Below are 19655 nucleotides of genomic sequence, written 5' to 3'. Positions count from 1 at the left end.
GCACATACACACACAGCTCCACCGTACACATTACATAAACAGCTCTGCTGCACGCACATACACATACACAGCACCACCGTACACATTACATAAACAGCTCTGCTGCACGCACATACACACACAGCTCCACCGTACACATTACATAAACAGCTCTGCTGCACGCACACACAGCTCCACCGTACACATTACATAAACAGCTCTGCTGCACGCACATACACACACATCTCCACCGTACACATTACATATACAGCTCTGCTGCACGCACATACACACACAGCTCCACCGTACACATTACATATACAGCTCTGCTGCACGCACATACACACACAGCACCACCGTACACATTACATATACAGCTCTGCTGCACGCACATACACATACACAGCACCACCGTACACATTACATATACAGCTCTGCTGCACGCACATACACATACACAGCACCACCGTACACATTACATAAACAGCTCTGCTGCACGCACATACACACCTCCACCGAACACATTACATACACTGCTTTGCTGCAGTTTACACAGACACTTCTCCTAATAGTGTGCCGTGGTGACTCCTCCCACACACGTGATCGATCACGTGGTCATGACATCACAAAGGTCCTTCATACTACCAAGCTGTGTCAGGTCCTGTAACTCTGCCTTTCCGGCCGGGTGTGAGGAGGTGAGTGATGACGGACATTCCCGGACGTCATGGCGCCAGCTGTGCCCCAGTGTCCTGCTCCAGATGGTCCGCTATATTCTACTGTTTCCTTCAAGGGGACTGAGCTGATGGATTGGTACTGGTGCAAACCGCGAGTAGTGCAGTTGCCCATAGCAACCAATCAGATTCTTTTTATTTTTTCAAGGGGAAATGAAAGTGGTGATCTGATTGGATGCTGTGGGTGACTACTCCGCATTACTTAGCGCTGCCTCTAATACACCCTCCTTGCCCTCTGTATATCCTAATGATACACCACCAATGTTTGAGGTGGGTATAACCCTTTAAAGGGGAGTATTACCCCCCACCATTCTGATAATAATGACCTATCCCCAGGCTCCGACTCCTGGCACCTCCTGGGCCCAGCAGCCTCTTCCTAGTGGGATGCTCAACCTACGGCCCTCCAGCTGTTGTAAAACTACAACTCCCACAATGCCCTGCTGTAGGCTGATAGCTGTAGGCTGTCCGAGAATGCTGGGAGTTGTAGTTTTGCAACAGCTGGAGGGCCGCAGGTTGAGCATAGTCCATGTCAGGAGGCCACATTGCTCACAGGAGCTATTCCCATCACAGACAATGGGGGCATATAATTGCTAGGATATGCCCCCATTGTCTGATAGGTGCGGGTCCCACCGCAAGGAGAGCGGTGGCTGGAGGACCACCGCCAAGTGCTCTCCCCATACAAGTGAATGGGAGTGCACCCACCTCTCCCATTCATTTCTATGGGGCTGGCTCGGCTATTTTCGGCGGCCCCGTAGAAATGAATGGAGGGCAGCTGTGCGGTGCGCTATCCACCACCATTCCCCGCTCCGTTCTCGGTGTAGGTGCCCCGTTGTCTGTGATGGGAAAACCCCCTTTAAGCACAGCGCCCTCTTCTGATCAGCGGGGGTGCTGCTAGGAGTCGGACCCTCACTGATCTGATCCTGAGGATGGGCCATCAGTATCAAATTCCTGGAGAACGCCTTTATCAACAGGCTTTTTCCTATAGTGTGCAAGCACGACCACTGCTGCTGGATTGCAGGGTGGTCGTAACCCCTGGATACGAGCAGTGTATAATGTGATAGAAAAATGAATCCTGCCAGCAGAGGAGGCAATGTGGACAATCACAATACATTAGTAAGTGGCTTGTATTAACTTTCTCTACGTGATAAATGCCACCTGTTGAAGTGAGAAAACCCCCTTTAATCACGGGATAACCCCTTTAAGTGTATTGAAAAGTTGTCGGCTATGCTTGTCAATACAAGGCCGACCTGCACAGAAGGTAAGTTCTGTACAATGTAAGTCAGTGAGAGACGTATGCAACTAGAACGACAATGCAGCGTAATGTGAACAGAGCCTTAGCAGTGCAGCCATAACATACAGAATATTTTCTGTCAATCTTTCAGGTTGTCAGCAATGTAAGGTGTAGCCATTAACCATGACGGAGAAGGACTGGTACAGCATACTGGGGGCACGTCCATCAGACAGCCCGGCGGAGCTGAGGCAGAAGTATCAGAAGCTGGCTTTATTAGTGAGTATACATTACGTCCTATATAGTAGGTAATGAAAACGTATATATCGTACTAGACAAATGAGACGGAATCTGATCAGAGGTGACGCTAGCTGTTCACATGTACGTCAAGCGGGTACGTTTGTGAACGGAAAAAACGTATAGAAATGTATGGCTTGACTATAATTGGGCAAACATAGTTCAAAAGTGCGTACTTTTGACTCCATTTGTCACTGTTCAAATTTCTGTAAGTTTTTTTTTTTGCAGGATAGAATAACGCAGCAGACCACGCTTTTCTGACCTGCAAAAAAAACCAAAAACGGATAGAAATGTATATGTATATATCAATTTCAGACAATGGAAGACGAATGGAAATGTAAGACAATATGTTTCCATCCATTAAAGGTGTCCAGGCTTTTACTATTGATGACCTACCCTCAGGATAGATCATCAATATCAGATCGGTGGGGGTCCGATCAGCTGTACGGGGAGACGGCGCGCTCGCAGTGCACACGTGCTGTCTCCTTTCTCTCTTCCTGCCTGCTGCTGTCCCATAGACGTACAGCGGAGAGCAGGAAGAGAGACGGGAGACAGCACGTGTGCACTGCGCGCGCCGTCTCCCCGTACAGCTGATCGGACCCCCACCGATCTGATATTGATGAACCTATAGTAAATCAATAGAGAACCATCCGTTTTTTGTTTTGTTTTTGTTTTTCAGATAATACCCTCAAATCTTTATTTAAAAAAAAGAAAGGTTTCAGAAAAACTGATGTTTGTTTATAAAAAAACGGACACAAACATAGTGAAACGTTAGTACATCTGTCAAACGCATATGTTAAAAAAGGATAGATAACCACAAAATTGCATATGTCTGTGTAAGTTTTTTTACAGTACGTCTAAACGTATGTGCCTGACGTACAGCGAAGCAGAGATGTGAGCAGCCCCTTAGGCTGGGTTCAGACCTGAGCGTATTTGATATGCGCGTTTAACGCGCGTTTTTGTCGCGCGTTTTTATGCACGTTTTTTGCAATAGTAAACGCGCGTTTGACGCGCGTTTGTGTGATTGACTGCAGTGTCCTATGGCCACAAACGCGCGTCAAAACGCCCCAAAGAAGCTCAAGAACTTGTTTGAGCGTAGGGCGTTTTTCAGCGCGTTTAAACGCGCTGTAAAACGCTCAAGTGAGAACCAGGGCCATAGGGTAGCATTGGTTTTCATGTGTTGAGCGTTTTACAGCGCGTTTGAACGCGCTGTAAAACGCTCAAGTGTGAACCCAGCCTTACAGGTAACTAGTGGTGTCACCTTCTGTCACATAGTAAGAGCCTGTTCGTTCACATCTCTGTTTTGCTGTACGTCAGACTGACACGCGTAGACACAGTAAAAGAAAAACGTATACATACGCATGCAATTTTGTGGCTATCCTTTTTTTAACGTATACATTTGACAGATGTGCTTACGTTTCAATAGGTTTCAATGTGCTTAAGTTTTTGTGAAACCGTTCTTTTAAAAAAAAAATAAAGATTTGAAGATTTGAGGGCATTATCTGAAAAGATATGTTTAACGGATGGAAAAATGCAATGTAAAAAAAATCTAAAAATATTTAAAGGGTTTCTATCACTTCGTTTCACATATTTAGCTGTCAGACACTAGCGATCCGCTAGTGTCTGCTCTGCCAAACCATTCTAATATAATAGGTTTTGGGGCAGCCGTTTCGCTAAAAAAAGAACTTATATCGATATGCTAATGAGCCTCTAGGTGCTATGGGGGCGTCATTAGCACCTAGAGGCTCGGTCTACCTTCACAAACTGCCGCCGCCCAGCGCGTCCCTCCAGCCCGCCCATCTACTGCTGAATGCGATCCTCCCTGTGAGCGTATGTATTCTGCGCATGCGCAGTGAATGTCTGACCGTTTCCCTGCACAGACATCTCCACTGCGCCTGTTCCTCGGAGCACTATGATGTCATCGGCGCAGGCGCAGTGGAGATGTCTAAGCAGGGAAGCGGTCAGACATTCACTGCGCATGCGCAGAATAGAGACGTGCACGGGGAGGATCGCATTCAGCAGGAGATGGGCGGGCTGGAGGGACGCGCTGGGCGGCAGTTTGTGAAGGTAGACGGAGCCTCTAGGTGCTAATGACGCCCCCATAGCACCTAGAGGCTCATTAGCATATAGATATAAGTTCTTTTTTTAGCGAAACGGCTGCCCCAAAACGTATTATATTAGGATGGTTTGGCAGAGCAGACACTAGCGGATCGCTAGTGTCTGACAGCTAAATATGTGAAACGAAGTGATAGAAACCCTTTAAAGGTGTATTTTTCAAGCGCTTGCAGCCTACCTCTCTACACAGAAGATTTAGACTTACAGGTGCATCTCAATAAATTAGAATATCATCAAAAAATGTATTTCAGTAATTCCGTTCAAAAAGTGAACCTCCCATATTCTATAGATTCATCGCGCACAGAGTGATCCATTTCAAGTGTTTGTCTTTTAATGTTGATGATTATGGCTACAGCTAATGAAAACCCAAAAGTCAGGATCTCACAAAATTAGAATATGATATGAGACCAATTAAAAAAATGATTTTTAATACAGAAATGTTGGCCTACTGAGAAGTCTGTCCCGTATACACACTCAGTACTTGGTCGGGGCTCCTTTTACATGGATTACTATATCAATGCGGCGTGGCATGGAGGCGATCAGCCTGTGGCACTGCTGAGGTGTTATGGAAGCCCAGGTTGCTTTGGTAATGGCCTTCAGCTCGTCTGTATTGTTGGGTCTGGCGTCTCATCTTCCTATAGATTCTCCATGGGGTTTAGGTCAGGAGAGTTTGCTGGACAATCGAGCACAGTGACACCGTGGGTATTACACCAGGTATTGGCACTTTTGGCAGTGTGGGCAGGTGCCAAGTCCTGCTGGAACATGAAATCACCATCTCCATAAAGCTTGTCAGCGGAGGGAAGCATGAAGCGCTCTAAGATATCCTGGTAGACGGCTGCGCTGACTTTGGACTTGATATAACACAGAGGACCAACACCAGCAGATGACATTGCTCCTCAAACCATCACTGACTATGGAAACCTCACACTGAGCCTCAAGCTTCTTGGATTGTGCGCCTCTCCACTCTTCCTCCAGACTCTGGGCCTGTAACAGCGGCTGGTGTGCGCCGCTGTTCCCCTGCTTACCGTCGCGGTCTTGGGCGCCGTGCTCAGCGATGATCTGCTGCCAGTGTTTCCTTTCAGCCCTGGCCACATCATGCTTGCTGCTTGTTTCCTGCAGCATTTCCTTAAAGGACAACTGCCATGTTTTCATCAAAAAAAAATCCATCTTAGCATATGTTATTGCTGCAGCAGCATTATGAATAAAGCAATCTTTAGTTTCTTCACATACCACTGTTATCCTTGAGATTTCCCCTTAGCTTTCTTGAATCCCACAATATGAAGATCTTCTCAAGATGGCTCCTCTGCCAGTTCTCTGAGGCCAAAACTGCCTTCCCTTACTTCCCATACACACTTGCTGTACTTGCTGTAGACAGCAGCTCCCTGCCAGCCGATCAGATTGGATTACTGAAAGACACGCCTCCTCACTCTGATGCAGTGTGAAGGACCGCCCCTCTGTCTTCTGTTTACATTAAGTTGGGAGACAGATGAGTCCTAGCAACGGTCTTTTCAGGGAGCAGTGGAAAGGCACAGGAGACATTAATGAAAGCTGTTATTATAAGGTAATTGCAGATCTTTTAGCAATCATTGACAGACTAAGGCTACTTTCACACTAGCGTTCGGAGCGGGTCCGTCTGATGTTTCATCAGACGGATCCGCTCCGATAATGCAGACGTTTGCATCCGTTCAGAACGGATCCGTCTGCATTATTACTTAGAAAATTTTCTAAGTCTGAAAGTAGCCTGAGCGGATCCGTTCAGACTTTACATTGAAAGGAACGGATCCGCTTGAAGATTGAGCCATATGGTGTCATCTTCAAGCGGATCCGTCCCCATTGACTTCCATTGTAAGTCTGGACGGATCCGCTCGCCTCCGCACGGCCAGGCGGACACCCGAACGCTGCAAGCAGCGTTCAGGTGTCCGCTCACTGAGCGGAGCGGAGGCTGAGCGCTGGCAGGCGGATGCATTCTCAGTGGATCCGCCTCCACTGAGAATGCATTGGGGCCAGACGGATGCGTTCGGGGCCGCTCGTGAGCCCCTTCAAACGGAGCTCACGAGCGGACACCTGAACGCTAGTGTGAAAGTAGCCTAACTCAGGTATGCATGCCTAGCTCTAATAAACTAGCAAATAGAAAAAAATATGACAGTTATCCTTTTAAGGGCCGTCCCGCGTCACTTCATGTGTTTCATGGTTTGGATCTTGTGACCTCGCCAACCAATCCTAGCCCTCCTGCACATATATAAGTGGCTCAGCCCCTTTCCCAGATGCCTCAGTGTCAAGGTCCTTGTGTCCTGCTAAGGTTCCTGATATCCACTTGTGATCCTGATTCATACTTGTATTCCTGGACTCTGCTACCTGTTTGATCCCTGCCTGCTTGCCTTGACTCTCCTGTTGCCGACCTAGATTGCCTTACCTGTGCCTCCTGCCCTGACCTATTGCCTGTCTGACTTCGTCCTCTGCCTCATCCTTCGGCCCTGCACTGTTGCTCCTGGTAACGACCTGCCGACAACGCCTGCACCTCTGGTACCTTTCTCAGGTACCTCCTGGTCCGCCTGACCAGCTGCCTCATGTGCCAATCCTCCTCAAGAGGTAGCAATCTGGTGTTTCCCCTCAGGAAAGTCTATCCCCACCATAAGGTGTACTATAAAGATCGAGGGGTTCACAATGCCCTTAGAGGAGGTAGGACACGTTGCACAGTAGGTTCACACTCGCTGGTTCGTCATAGGGACCTTGATTTCCAAATGAAATGCTAAATTTACTTTCATCTGAAAACAGGACTTTGGACCATTGAGAACAGTCCAGTCCTTTCTCTCCTTAGCCCAGGTAAGACGCTTCTGACATTGCCTCTGGGTCATGAATGGCTTGACACAAGGAATGTGACAGTTGTAGCCCATGTCCTGGATACGTCTGTGTGCGGTGGCTCTAGAAGAACTGACTCCAGACGCAGTTCACTCCTTGTGAATCTCCTTCAAATTCTTTATTGGCCTTTTTTTCTTGACAATCTTTCCAAGGCTGCAGTTATCCCTGTTGCTTGTGCGCCTTTTTCTACCACACTTTTTCCTCCCCGTTCAACTTTCCATTAATATGCTTGGATACAGCGCTCTGAACAGCCAGCTGCTTTAGCAATGGCCTTTTGTGGCTTCTCCTCCTTGTGGAGGGTGTCAGTGACTGTCTTCTGGACAACTGTCAGCAGTCTTCCCCATGATTGTGTAGCCTACCGAACCAGACTGAGGCACCATTTAAAGGCTTAGGAAACCTTTACAGGCAGGGTGGATTTGATTTAAATCACTAGTCAGTAAGGCTCGATTTAAATCATAGTTTTCTACATAAAGACTAATTCTTGCTGGTATAACTTATAATATGCAAGTAGATGAAGATTTTTAGAATAATAACTTTTCATATTAGTTTGATTAGGTTGATTCTGCATTCATAGGTTTGTAGAAGTTAGGATTAAGGTCTTTTTCTCAACTCTGTTCATGTTATAATATTTTTGCTGTGAAGAGGCGGCATGTGATCTCTGCTGAGTCAAATTCAGTTTTGAGAACTGCAAAAGTAAACCAAGCATCTGTGATAACATCTTGTAGGCAGAGAAACTGCCCAATAATCTTACAAAAACCTCTGGAAGAGCATGACATTGTGAATGGATTAATGGAATTTAACATATACAGCCTTATTCTACGTAATTAAAAAACGAATCTTTATTTCATGATGGAATAACCTTTGGATGGTAATATATGTTCCTCAAAAAGCATTTTCTAAAAAAAAAATCCGATTTAAATAAAAATAAATCTTATTTACGGACAAGTCGTATATTTTAATGGATCCATTTTAGGGTACATATAGTTTACCTGAGCACTTGCTTAGCTATATCCAGCCGTCCCATTGCTGTGAATGGAGAGCTGGCTGCGCATGCGCGGTGCACTCTCCTTCACTTTGAAGGCCCTGTCCTAGAGATAGGTGTGGGACCCACACCTATCTGACCCTGATGGCTTATCCTAGGGATAGGCCATCAATGTCTGAGATGAGAATACCCCTTTAACTTTAATGTTATGGGTCGTTACATTTAAAGTGATACCACACAAGTTCTTTTTATTTATTTTTTAAGATTTTAACAAAATGAAGCCACTTTATATGAAAAATATGGGGGGGGGGGGGGGGGGTCATTTACTATCCAGAAATATGCCTATATTGGATGTATTTCCAGCGCATATTTGAGGCGCAAAGGCGATTCCCCACTCATGCCAGGTCCAAAGAAAATTGGGTGGGGGACATTCATCATTTTCTACGCCTGTTTTAGCCGTAGAAAATGGTCTAAATGTAAGACAGCTCTGAACCTGGCTTACATTTAGACTGGCGCTGAATACGCCAAAGTTGTGTAGAGGCCGGCGTCTCGTCATGACTTCTGCGGATCCACCGCCAGCTAAAGGAGTTATAAAGACCGGTATCTAAGACGCCGGTCTTAGTAAAGGACCCCGCTGGTTTATATTTTTGTTCTGTGCATATTTTTCTTTTCAGAATTTTTTTGGGGAAAATTGTTTTTTGTATCGAGCCATAACATTTAAATTTTTTGATCGTCGGAGCTGAAGCAGGGCTGGTTTATTGGCAGTTTTCATTGATTCCATTTTGGGGTACGTATGAGCTGTCCATGGCAGCCTTTATAGATGAGCAATGTCTTGCTGTTGGTGTTGCAGGTAATTTACAGTAATGGTGATGGCTCGTCCATCTGACCGGGCAGCCCTCATTCCCGGCCTGAAGGATTATTGTCGGAGGCTTGGAGAAGGAGATCCTCTGCACGCTCATCTTCCAGTTGACATGTGTGGAGAATTGCTGAAGAATGGCCAGACTCCGGGACGTCTGATGTGCATATGCAGATTAGCTTCTATGTTTAGTTTCCCACTGGCAATTAGATGAGAACCCAGCCGACGCCTGGTTCCTGTCAAAATGCACCTCCAAAATATTATTTGTTGTTGTTAGGACTGGCACATGTGTGCCCACTCTGCCTTCTCCTCGGTGCCAGCCAGTGCCTGGATGAAAAGAGAGACGTTTGCTTTCATGATGGGAGACCCCAACGAGCGTCAATTCTTCTTCAGGCAATCTGTCACCAACTATTACATCACCAGGAATGAAATAATTTTATAGAATCCCTAAAATCTCCAGGTCACTTCAACTTTTTGAAGTACCGTATATAAATGCAAGAAATTCTGGGACATTTTGGTTTTATTATTATTAATTAAATTAATTTTTTTTTTTTTTTTTTTTTTTAAAGAGGGTTACAAAAATTCCTATGAGATAACAATTCTGGCATTTTTTTTTTTTAGAATTGTATGTTGTGCTGTTCCTCTGTTATTCCTAATGGAAATTCAATGAATAAACTCACAAGTCTTATACCAGGTAGGGCCGTGTCCCTACACGGTCACAATGTCCAGTTGGTCCCATCAGTGTCAGGCTACATACAACACACCAGTTCAACAAGGGGATTGGTAACGGCAAGTTGTCAGTTTATTCTTAAATTCTAGGAGTAATAACAGAGGAAAGGCACAACTCGGAGCTCTCAGAATTGTGATTTCATGGTGAATACAAGAAGTTAATAAAACAGACATGTTAGGAGAGGGGACGGGTCCTTTATGGGACACTAATGCTGGCTCCCATCATTTGGGATCACGATTCACTTAGAAGGCCACTATTGAAACCTCTACTTCCACTGATAAGTCTTCTGTTTTGGTTCCAAAAATGAAACTTTTATCAGATGAAAGAAAGGAAGAGACACCGTATTTGAGGACTTGGAGCATAGCTGTATATGTATTTTCAGTTGCAATTTACAGTTTTTCTTAGTACATATTGCATGAATCAGACTTGGAAATCTACTGCGGAATCTCTTGCAAATTTGTATTGGATTTTTGGTGACTTTGCAGGCAATTATTGGGAACAATCCTTTTGTTCCCAATAGTTTAGAGGAGGTGAGAGCTGTATTTGCATGCAGTAATCACCTCCACTGTATGCGGACGAGTGATCACTGATTTTTATGTTTTGTTTTTTTCTGGTTCATCGGGTCTTTGGTGACAAATTGCTTGCTCGTGCATTGGGTGGTCGGTGGCATCATTACACAGGGCAGTTATCGGGAACAAGCTTTCCTGGGAACTCTCCTTGCCGATGATTGCTCTGATTGTTGTCTGTGTAATGTGTCAGCCCTTAGTTAACATCATAAAATCTGTGTTGGTTTTTCCAACTTCAAGGGGCCCCTTTTACAGAGGGCAGTTTTTGAGAGTGAACTGTTCCTTCCCGATAATTGCCCTGCATTTACATTCACCGCTGTACATGGATGAGTGATCATTACTACGATGGCTCGTCATCATACAGATTCTTTTTTTTCCCCCCCCGGTTGTACACAGAAAGGATCTGCTGCTTTCAGAGATGCCTTCACCAGATGAGCGAGCATTTTCTTATTCATCGGGTGATCATTGGCACCTTTACACAGGGCAATTATCGGGAAAGAACGTTCCTAGGAACACCATTTCCCGATAATTGCATCAATGGTCAGCCCTTGTGAAGGAGCCTTTAGGGCAGTGGTCCCCAGCCACTGGTCCGCAGCCCAGGACCGGGCCCTGGATCATTGTTTGCCGGGCGGTGGCAATACAGACAAGGAGAGATGCTAGGCGCATGCGCGCGGGACGTGCACGTCACACTCAACTTCAGGTGGCAGAGCAGGAAGTTCCTTCCTTTTAACTGTGATGCTGGCCAGCCACTGCCACCAATGAAAAGCCTGACAAAGGGGTTGTGAGGGAGGAATTGGTTAGGATGTCACTGCCCCACCAATGGAAATAAACATGACGCCCGGGGGGGGGGGGGGGGGGGGGTTGATTTCAGCTAGTATCGGAGGGAGGGAGCAGGAGAATGACCTTGGAGCACAGGTCCTCTTGTGCACATTAAAAATATCAGCAGAGCCCCTTGCAGCAGAGCCCCTTGCAGCAGAGCCCCTTGCAGCAGAGCCCCTTGCAGCAGAGCCCCTTGCAGCAGAGCCCCTTGCAGCAGAGCCCCTTGCAGCAGAGCCCCTTGCAGCAGAGCCCCTTGCAGCAGAGCCCCGTGCAGCAGAGCCCCGTGCAGCAGAGCCCCGTGACCACTAGACCCTAGTCAGTTTTATGCAGCCAATTCAGGTATAGTTACGATGTCGGCCTGAAATAAAGGCAGGGAGATATCAATGTAATAGTAAGGCCTATTTCTCACTGCTGGCATAGTTCCTGCATGCTGTTCTAGCAGAGAACAGCCTGCCGGAGATATCTGGTTCCGGCATTGCCAGATGTTACCAGAATGTCTTCCGGTCCCATGGACTATAATATGGAGTCTGGCAGAGATTTGTTATGCGCGTAAATCAGTCAGCGCCGACCAGCACCCGCCCCCCCCCTCCCCCCCTGCACCTGGTCCCTGGGAAAATTGTCTTGCATAAAACTGGTCCTTGGTGCAAAAAAGGTTGGGGACCACTGCTTTAGGGAACATAATCAAAAAGACCAGACAAGAATCGTGTTTCCAAATGGTCCTCGTTTTCCTCCAGTAAATTACGGTAACTCTCGCGGCGACAGTCTCTACCTGTACAGAAGTGCAGCTGAAAATGGGCTTCAGGAACAACATGGAGCGCCACTATTTAGTCTAAGACGTGCCCTGGTGGAAACGTAAATTAGGAGTAAATAGGCACATGGGTAGCGGTGGCAGCGAGCCAAGTCTCTATGGAAATGAGGTGCCTGGCTTGTTAGAAAGTGGATATGAATTTACATTATTCCAAGTGATGAATGCTCAGACAATTGTTGTGGAGACAATAACTCTATGAAACTAATTCAAAGCCATTGTCCGACCCCATCACTATGAATTTTTCTTCGCCCATTTTAGATCTGCTTGAGTTTTTGGGTCAGTGCAGATCGGTTTTGGAAAGCGCCTGCAGCTGTTGTGTGTATGGAAATGACTGTTTACAGACACGGGACCTGTAAAAATAGGGGGAAAAGTGCTTTTGGTGCGTGTGATTTTAATTTTTTTTTTCTCCTTTTATTTGCCTTTTATATTAATATTCTTATTTTCTAAATGCATACGAATAATTATGGTGAAAATAATGCAGATGTGAAGGCGTGCTATTCCATGTAGTATGGAGACTGGCAGATGGAGCAGGGTGTATTGCGACCCTCTATTTCAGTTTAGTTTATACAAATATTCTCTAAGCTTCAATCTCACGGAGATTTTTGGTTACTTTTTTTTTCGGTTTTGGAAATCCTCTTTTTTATTTATTTTTTTATTTTTATTTTCCATAAATCCTATTTTCGATCCCCTTTTGGATTTTTTTTTTTTGTAAGTCTTCTTTTGGATCCTTTTTCCTTGATATTTTTTTTTTTCTTCTTTAAATGAAAGTCGGTCACCTCCGATTCCGTTTTGAAGTAAGCACACTGCCTGTGGTGCCCCAAAACCTAACCGTGGCCTTTTTTGTTGAAGAGCTGATCCCCTGCGGACTGTTTTTTGGGTGCACCGTTCCACCTGGCTTCCTCTAGCTATTGCTACCAGTTCTGAATCTCAGACTATCAAACAAACAAGAAGCGGGGGGGGGTCTCTGTGTGGCACTACTGGCGGAGCAATGGTGCACCAAATGGAATGGCCCCGCCCACGGTGCACTAAAACCCTTATTTGCATGAAATAAAAAGAGCCATTTCTCATGATGAGATGACAGGATTCTCACAAGAAAGATATGGTCATGTTTCGGGGGATCTACCCTACATGGCTGTATGCTTACTTAAAAAACAGTTTTGGATGATGGACAAACTCCCCTTAAAGATGCCTGGTATACCCGCGGTCTTAGGGGGGCCGCTTCTTTTTTAGCTTTATCAGGGCAGCAATGACGTGTCGTCTCTTCCTAATGACTGTACACATTAGATCGGGGATCAGCAGCCTCCAGCTGTTCTCAGACTACAACTCCCAGAATCTCCCCCTCTGTGGGAATTACAAGAACAGCCAAGTAAGATTGCATGCTGGGAGTTGTAGTTTCACAGCAGCTGGAGTGCCGGAGGTTGCTGATCCCTGCATTAGATGAATGTCGGCAGAACCCACCACTTGCCAAACATCTGTTGTCTATTGTGATGTTCCAGCTCTGTCCATGGCAGATGAGGGAAAGAAGGTTTGGCTATGTTCGATTTGAGCATGCCCAATCCTTTTGTTCTCAAAGGAGATAAACTGCCACCAGAGGTTTCTGGCAGCAGCTTATTTCTGTTTTCAATCAAAAGAACCTGGTTGGCACCACTACATGTCAGGTGGAGCAGCAGAGCTGTGTTTGGTCTTCACTCTGGTGGAGCTGATTTGTACAAAGAGGACATAAGCAGAATCCAATAGAGAAAAATAGATCCACAGCACTAGGGCTGCAGTAAACGATAAATTCAGTAATCAAGTATTCTACCGATTTTTATTTTTACGATTAATCGAGAACTCTAATAAGAGAAAACACATCAGACCCCCTGCCATCAGTCCCCAACACACTTCGTTCCCCCCTGTGCGATCTGCTCATGTGCATCAGTTCTCCCCTGTGCCATCGGCTCATGTGCATCAGTTCCCCCCCCCGTGCCATCGGCTCCTCCCCCCCGCCCTGTGTGCCATCGGCTCCTCCCCCCCGCCCTGTGTGCCATCGGCTCCTCCCCCCCGCCCTGTGTGCCATCGGCTCCTTCCCCCCCCCAGTGCCATCGGCTCCTTCCCCCCCCCCCCAGTGCCATCGGCTCCTCCCCCCCCCCCCCAGTGCCATCGGCTCCTTCCCCCCCCCAGTGCCATCGGCTCCTCCCCCCCCCCCCCCCAGTGCCATCGGCTCCTTCCCCCCCCCCCAGTGCCATCGGCTCCTTCCCCCCCCCCCGTGCCATAGGCTCCTTCCCCGCAGTGCCATAGGCTCCTTCCCCGCAGTGCCATAGGCTCCTTCCCCCCCCCCCCGTGCCATCGGCTCCTCCCCCCCGTGCCATCGGCTCCTCCCCCCCAGTTCCATCGGCTCCCTCCCCCCCACCAGTTCCATCGGCTCCCTCCCCCCCAGTGCCATCGGCTCCTCCCCCCCCCCCCCAGTGCCATCGGCTCCTTCCCCCCCCCCCCAGTGCCATCGGCCCCTCCCCCCCCCCCCCCCAGTGCCATCGGCTCCTTCCCCCCCCCCTCAGTGCCATCGGCTCCTTCCCCCCCCCCCTCAGTGCCATCGGCTCCTTCCCCCCCCCCCTCAGTGCCATCGGCTCCTTCCCCCCCCCCCAGTGCCATCGGCTCCTTCCCCCCCCCCAGTGCCATCGGCTCCTTCCCCCCCCCAGTGCCATCGGCTCCTTCCCCCCCCCCCGTGCCATAGGCTCCTTCCCCGCAGTGCCATAGGCTCCTTCCCCCCCCCCCGTGCCATAGGCTCCTTCCCCGCAGTGCCATAGGCTCCTTCCCCGCAGTGCCATAGGCTCCTTTCCCCCCCCCCCCAGTGCCCTCGGCTCCTCCCCCCAGTGCCATCGGCTCCTCCCCCCAGTGCCATCGGCTCCTCCCCCCCGTGCCATCGGCTCCTCCCCCCCGTGCCATCGGCTCCTCCCCCCAGTTCCATCGGCTCCCTCCCCCCCCACCAGTTCCATCGGCTCCCTCCCCCCCAGTGCCATCGGCTCCTCCCCCCCCCCCCCCAGTGCCATCGGCTCCTTCCCCCCCCCCCCAGTGCCATCGGCTCCTTCCCCCCCCCCCTCAGTGCCATCGGCTCCTTCCCCCCCCCCCCTCATGCCATCGGCTCCTTCCCCCCCCCCCTCAGTGCCATCGGCTCCTTCCCCCCCCCCCTCAGTGCCATCGGCTCCTTCCCCCCCCCCCAGTGCCACCGGCTCCTTCCCCCCCCCCAGTGCCATCGGCTCCTTCCCCCCCCCCCCCCCGTGCCATAGGCTCCTTCCCCGCAGTGCCATAGGCTCCTTCCCCCCCCCCCCGTGCCATAGGCTCCTTCCCCGCAGTGCCATAGGCTCCTTCCCCGCAGTGCCATAGACTCCTTTCCCCCCCCCCCCCCAGTGCCATCGGCTCCTCCCCCCCGTGCCATCGGCTCCTCCCCCCCGTGCCATCGGCTCCTCCCCCCCGTGCCATCGGCTCCTCCCCCCCGTGCCATCGGCTCCTCCCTCCCTGTGCCATCAGCTCCCTCCCTGTGCCATCAGCTCCCTCCCTGTGCCATCAGCTCCCTCCCTGTGCCATCAGCTCCCTCCCCGTGCCATCAGCTCCCCCACCCCGTGCCATCAGCTCCCCCACCCCGTGCCATCAGCTCCCCCCCCCGTGCCATCAGCTCCCCCCCCGTGCCATCAGCTCCCTCCCTGTGCCATCAGCTCCCTCCCCGTGCCATCAGCTCCCCCCCCCCGTGCCATCAGCTCCCCCACCCCGTGCCATCAGCTCCCCCCACCCCGTGCCATCAGCTCCCCCACCCCGTGCCATCAGCTCCCCCACCCCGTGCCATCAGCTTCCCCACCCCGGCCATCAGCGCCCCCCCCCCCCGTGCCATCAGCTCCCCCCCGTGCCATCAGCTCTCCCCCCCGTGCCATCAGCTCTCCCCCCCGGTGCCATCAGCTCTCCCTCCCCGTGCCATCAGCTCCCCCCCCCCCCGTGCCATAGCTCCCCCCCCCGTGCCATCAGCTCCCCCCCCGTGCCATCAGCTCCCCCCCCCCCCCCCCGTGCCATCAGCTCCCCCCCGTGCCATCAGCTCTCCCCCCCGTGCCATCAGCTCTCCCCCCCGTGCCATCAGCTCTCCCCCCCCGTGCCTTCAGCTCTCCCCCCCCCGTGCCTTCAGCTCTCCCCCCGTGCCTTCAGCTCTCCCCCCCCCCGTGCCATCAGCTCAGCTCTCCTCCCCCCCCCGTGCCATCAGCTCTCCCCCCCCCCCCCGTGCCATCAGCTCTCCCCCCCCCCCCCGTGCCATCAGCTCTCCCCCCCCGTGCCATCAGCTCCCCCCCCTGTGCCATCAGCTCCCTCCCTGTGCCATCAGCTCCCTCCCCCCCCCCCGTGCCATCAGCTCTCCCCCCCCCCCCCCCGTGCCATCAGCTCCCCCCCTCCCTGTGCCATCAGCTCTCCCCCACCCCAGTGCCTTCAGCCCTCCCCCAGTGACATCAAGATGACATTATACCGCATGGGGCCACAAGGTGACATTATACCGTATGGGGAGAATTATACTGCATGGGGTGGCCCAAATGGTGACATACTGCAAGGGGCAACAATATCCCCCCCCCCAAATACAATATGTATTCAGTGTGTGCATGGCATAAATAGCTAAGGGCTTGCTGGGCTTTATAGTGTACTTAACTAACTTATTGTATGATGCAAACACAAAGCATCACCCACCTCAGACAGTAACAGTGACAACCCCATGACAGCAGCTCGGGCCCCCACAGCACACAGGGTCACGCACTGCAGGTGGTCACCAGCCCCAGTAATGTACAGCAAGCCTCACTAACCTGAAACCACTACACTTCCGGCTGCGCTAAGCATTTGTCTTACCACTAACCAATCAGCGGGCCTGTTATGGCTGCTCTCATATGATGTGTATGTGAGAGAAGCACTGGGATTGGCCGGGAGCAGCTGCCTGAGGGATTGGCATACTGGTATGGAGAGTGTCGGCTCCTGCAATCGGTTCACTTCCGCTCCGTGGTCACGTGACACAAACGAATCTTTGCATCGAGGATTTTTTTGTACTCGTTGCAGCCCTACACAGCACTCCCCTTTTTTATGGACTGTTGAATGTCGTCGATCTATTTTTTTTCATTCTATTGGACTTTATTTCTCTTTCCTCATGCAGACAGGCCAATCGTGCATGTGTATTGGGGGGGGGGGGGGGGGGGGGAGTCGAGGGGATTAGCTGTCGGCCGACTTTCACACTTGCGTTCTCAATTCCGGTATTGAGATCCAGGAGAGAATCTCAATACCGGAGTTAAACGGATCCGTTTTGATTTTGCACAGCAGGATGCATCCGGTCCGTTAGGACGCAGTTGTGTGCAATCAAAACGGGAAAAAAAACTCAACATTTAGGCATCTAAAAAAACGGATCCGTCACCATTTTTTTTCCATTTTGATTTAACACTTGCAGCGGTTTGTGTCCGGTCACCCTTGGGTGCATGGGCACAGTTTCCATAGATACTGACCTAGGAAATGGGCCTGAGCCTACTGGATCATCAGAACCACCAAGACTGCTTACATGTTGGCTTCTTTAATGCAATAAACATTTCCTAAAATATTGCAATTTACAGAACCCATACGATTTTAAGAGGGTTGCCTTATGATAAGACCGCATATGGAGGCCATAGAGGGATGTCCTCCTTTCCAGGACATACCATCTGGAGAGCCACCCAGGGGAGCGGTGTGTCCTGTGTTATATGGACCAATTTTGACCGTCCTACGTACATGCGAAAAGAGTTTGTCTTCATGTAACGGTCTGTCTGGTGACAGATATTTCTTAAAGGGGTTGTCCCCCTTCAGCACATGGCATTTACCATGTAGAGAAAGTTAATACAAGGCACTTACTAATGTATTGTGATTGTCCATATTTGCTTCCTTTGCTGTCCTGGATTCATTTTTCCATCACATTACACACTGCTCGCATTCAGGGTTACGGCCACTGCCGCATTGCAGATACGAGGTGGAGCTCCTGCGCATTGCGCTACCCACAGTCCCAACCACCAGAGAGATGGCGCTTTTTTCCTACAGTGTTGCAAGCGCGACCACCGCTGCCGGATTATAGGGGTGGTCGTAACCCTGGATACGAGCAGCGTATAATGTGATGGAAAAACGAATGACTTAAGCCAGGCAGGAAAGGAAACAATATGGACAATTCCAATACATTAGTAAGTGCCTTGTGGGTGGTAACTTTCATCGCTGAAGTGAGACAACCCCTTTAATTTACAGTTTAAAATGCAGTGGTTGTGAGTTGGCGCATCTCCGGTGTAATAGAGAAGTGGTGGAGACCGCCGCCGTTGATCACAAGCCCCCTAGACTGTCTACTTACATTCGTGCTTAGAAAGCATGGACCTGTTTTTTGTGAGCGATAAAATGGGCTCTATACAATATCCGAAAATAATATCTAAAAAGAAAATCCACAAAAAGGCGAAATATTGTCTGAGCGCAGCTTGGCTTGATGGCATCAACACATGTCACGGTGCCAGAAACCCTGCTGGTCTAGGAGAAGGAGAGACGCCCGGCCTGTACCCCGGCCCTGCGGTAGGTGGCAGTAGTGTGCCTGCATGTCACACACAGCCTCCTGTAATCTCCTTCTGCACCACATAGTCCGACACAGTAAAGTTTCCAAGTCCGCTACTTTTGCCGTATAAATATTTTTTGAACATTTTGGGTTTGCCCTCCTATTTGGCATCATTTACAGAAGGGCAATTTAATGAGGCATAGTACGTTCCTCCAGAACAAGGGGGGGCCGGGGGCCGCCCGATTCACCTGGACTTTCTACTGGAGCCCGAGGCTCAAATGCAAACCCTTTTCAGCGCAGAGGTTCTGAGGAGGTGATAGTGTGCTGCTAATTGCAGCTGTCGCTCACTGGGTTAATTCCCTTTACTATTACATGCAGGATAATTAGAAAGCTGCAACTATCCTGCGAAAGAGCAAGGCCCGTCCTTTTTTATATTAATTGTATTTTGTCTTGCAGTTGGTGCCAGACATGTTTTAGCAGGAGCGTAGTTTGGGAATTGGGTTGGGGCAGAGGGGGTTGGAGAAACGGAATACATTTTATGTAGGATTGTAAAATGGTTCGCAGGGACGTTTGAGAATAAATCCGTTATAAATTCCTGCTTTCTAGAGGTCTCAGAACTGAACATACCTAAAGGGGTATTCTCATGTCGACAATGTGGTTATATCACTAGGATATGCCCCCATTGTCTGACAGGTGCAGGTCCCACCTCTGGGTACGGAGAGGGGAAGGCGGGTCCGGCCACCGCCAAGCGCTCTCCCCATAGGATTGAATGGAGCGCACCGCGCTTGCGCGGCCACCACTCCCATTCATTTCTATAGGGCCGATGTAAATATCCGTGCCAGCGCTCAACAAATGGAGGGCGGCTGCGCATTGCGCAGTGCACCCTCCGCAATCTTTAGGGGTCCGTTCTCGATTTAGGTGGGACCCACACCTTTCAAACAATGGGGGCATATCCTAGCGATATGCCTCCATTGTCTGCATGGGAATACCCCTTTAAAGGGGTTAATAATGTGAAAAGTAAAAATCAGGGGTCATATAGTACACAACAATCTCTTTCTAACAAAGCTAGAACCATCCCTGTGCCTCACACGGGTCCAGAGATCTCCACATTCCTTGCTCCGATTGTTCTGTTAGATTTACTTCA

General features: G+C 49.7%; 1 protein-coding gene across 1 annotated transcript in view; it reads left to right on the top strand.

The window, feature by feature from the left end:
• Positions 1 to 583: 583 nt before the first annotated feature.
• Positions 584 to 19655, top strand: part of DNAJC24 (DnaJ heat shock protein family (Hsp40) member C24) — a 54110-nt gene continuing 35038 nt past the window's right edge. The window contains exons 1-2 of the mRNA XM_040410032.1: positions 584 to 674; positions 2093 to 2217. Coding sequence (XP_040265966.1) covers positions 2125 to 2217 — 93 coding nt within the window. The 5' untranslated portion in view covers positions 584 to 674; positions 2093 to 2124. The remainder of the gene's footprint in view (positions 675 to 2092; positions 2218 to 19655) is intronic.

This window comes from Bufo bufo, chromosome 10, assembly GCF_905171765.1.
Source record: "Bufo bufo chromosome 10, aBufBuf1.1, whole genome shotgun sequence".
Classification (NCBI taxonomy): domain Eukaryota; kingdom Metazoa; phylum Chordata; class Amphibia; order Anura; family Bufonidae; genus Bufo; species Bufo bufo.
This window is presented reverse-complemented; position numbering and strand designations above follow the sequence as displayed.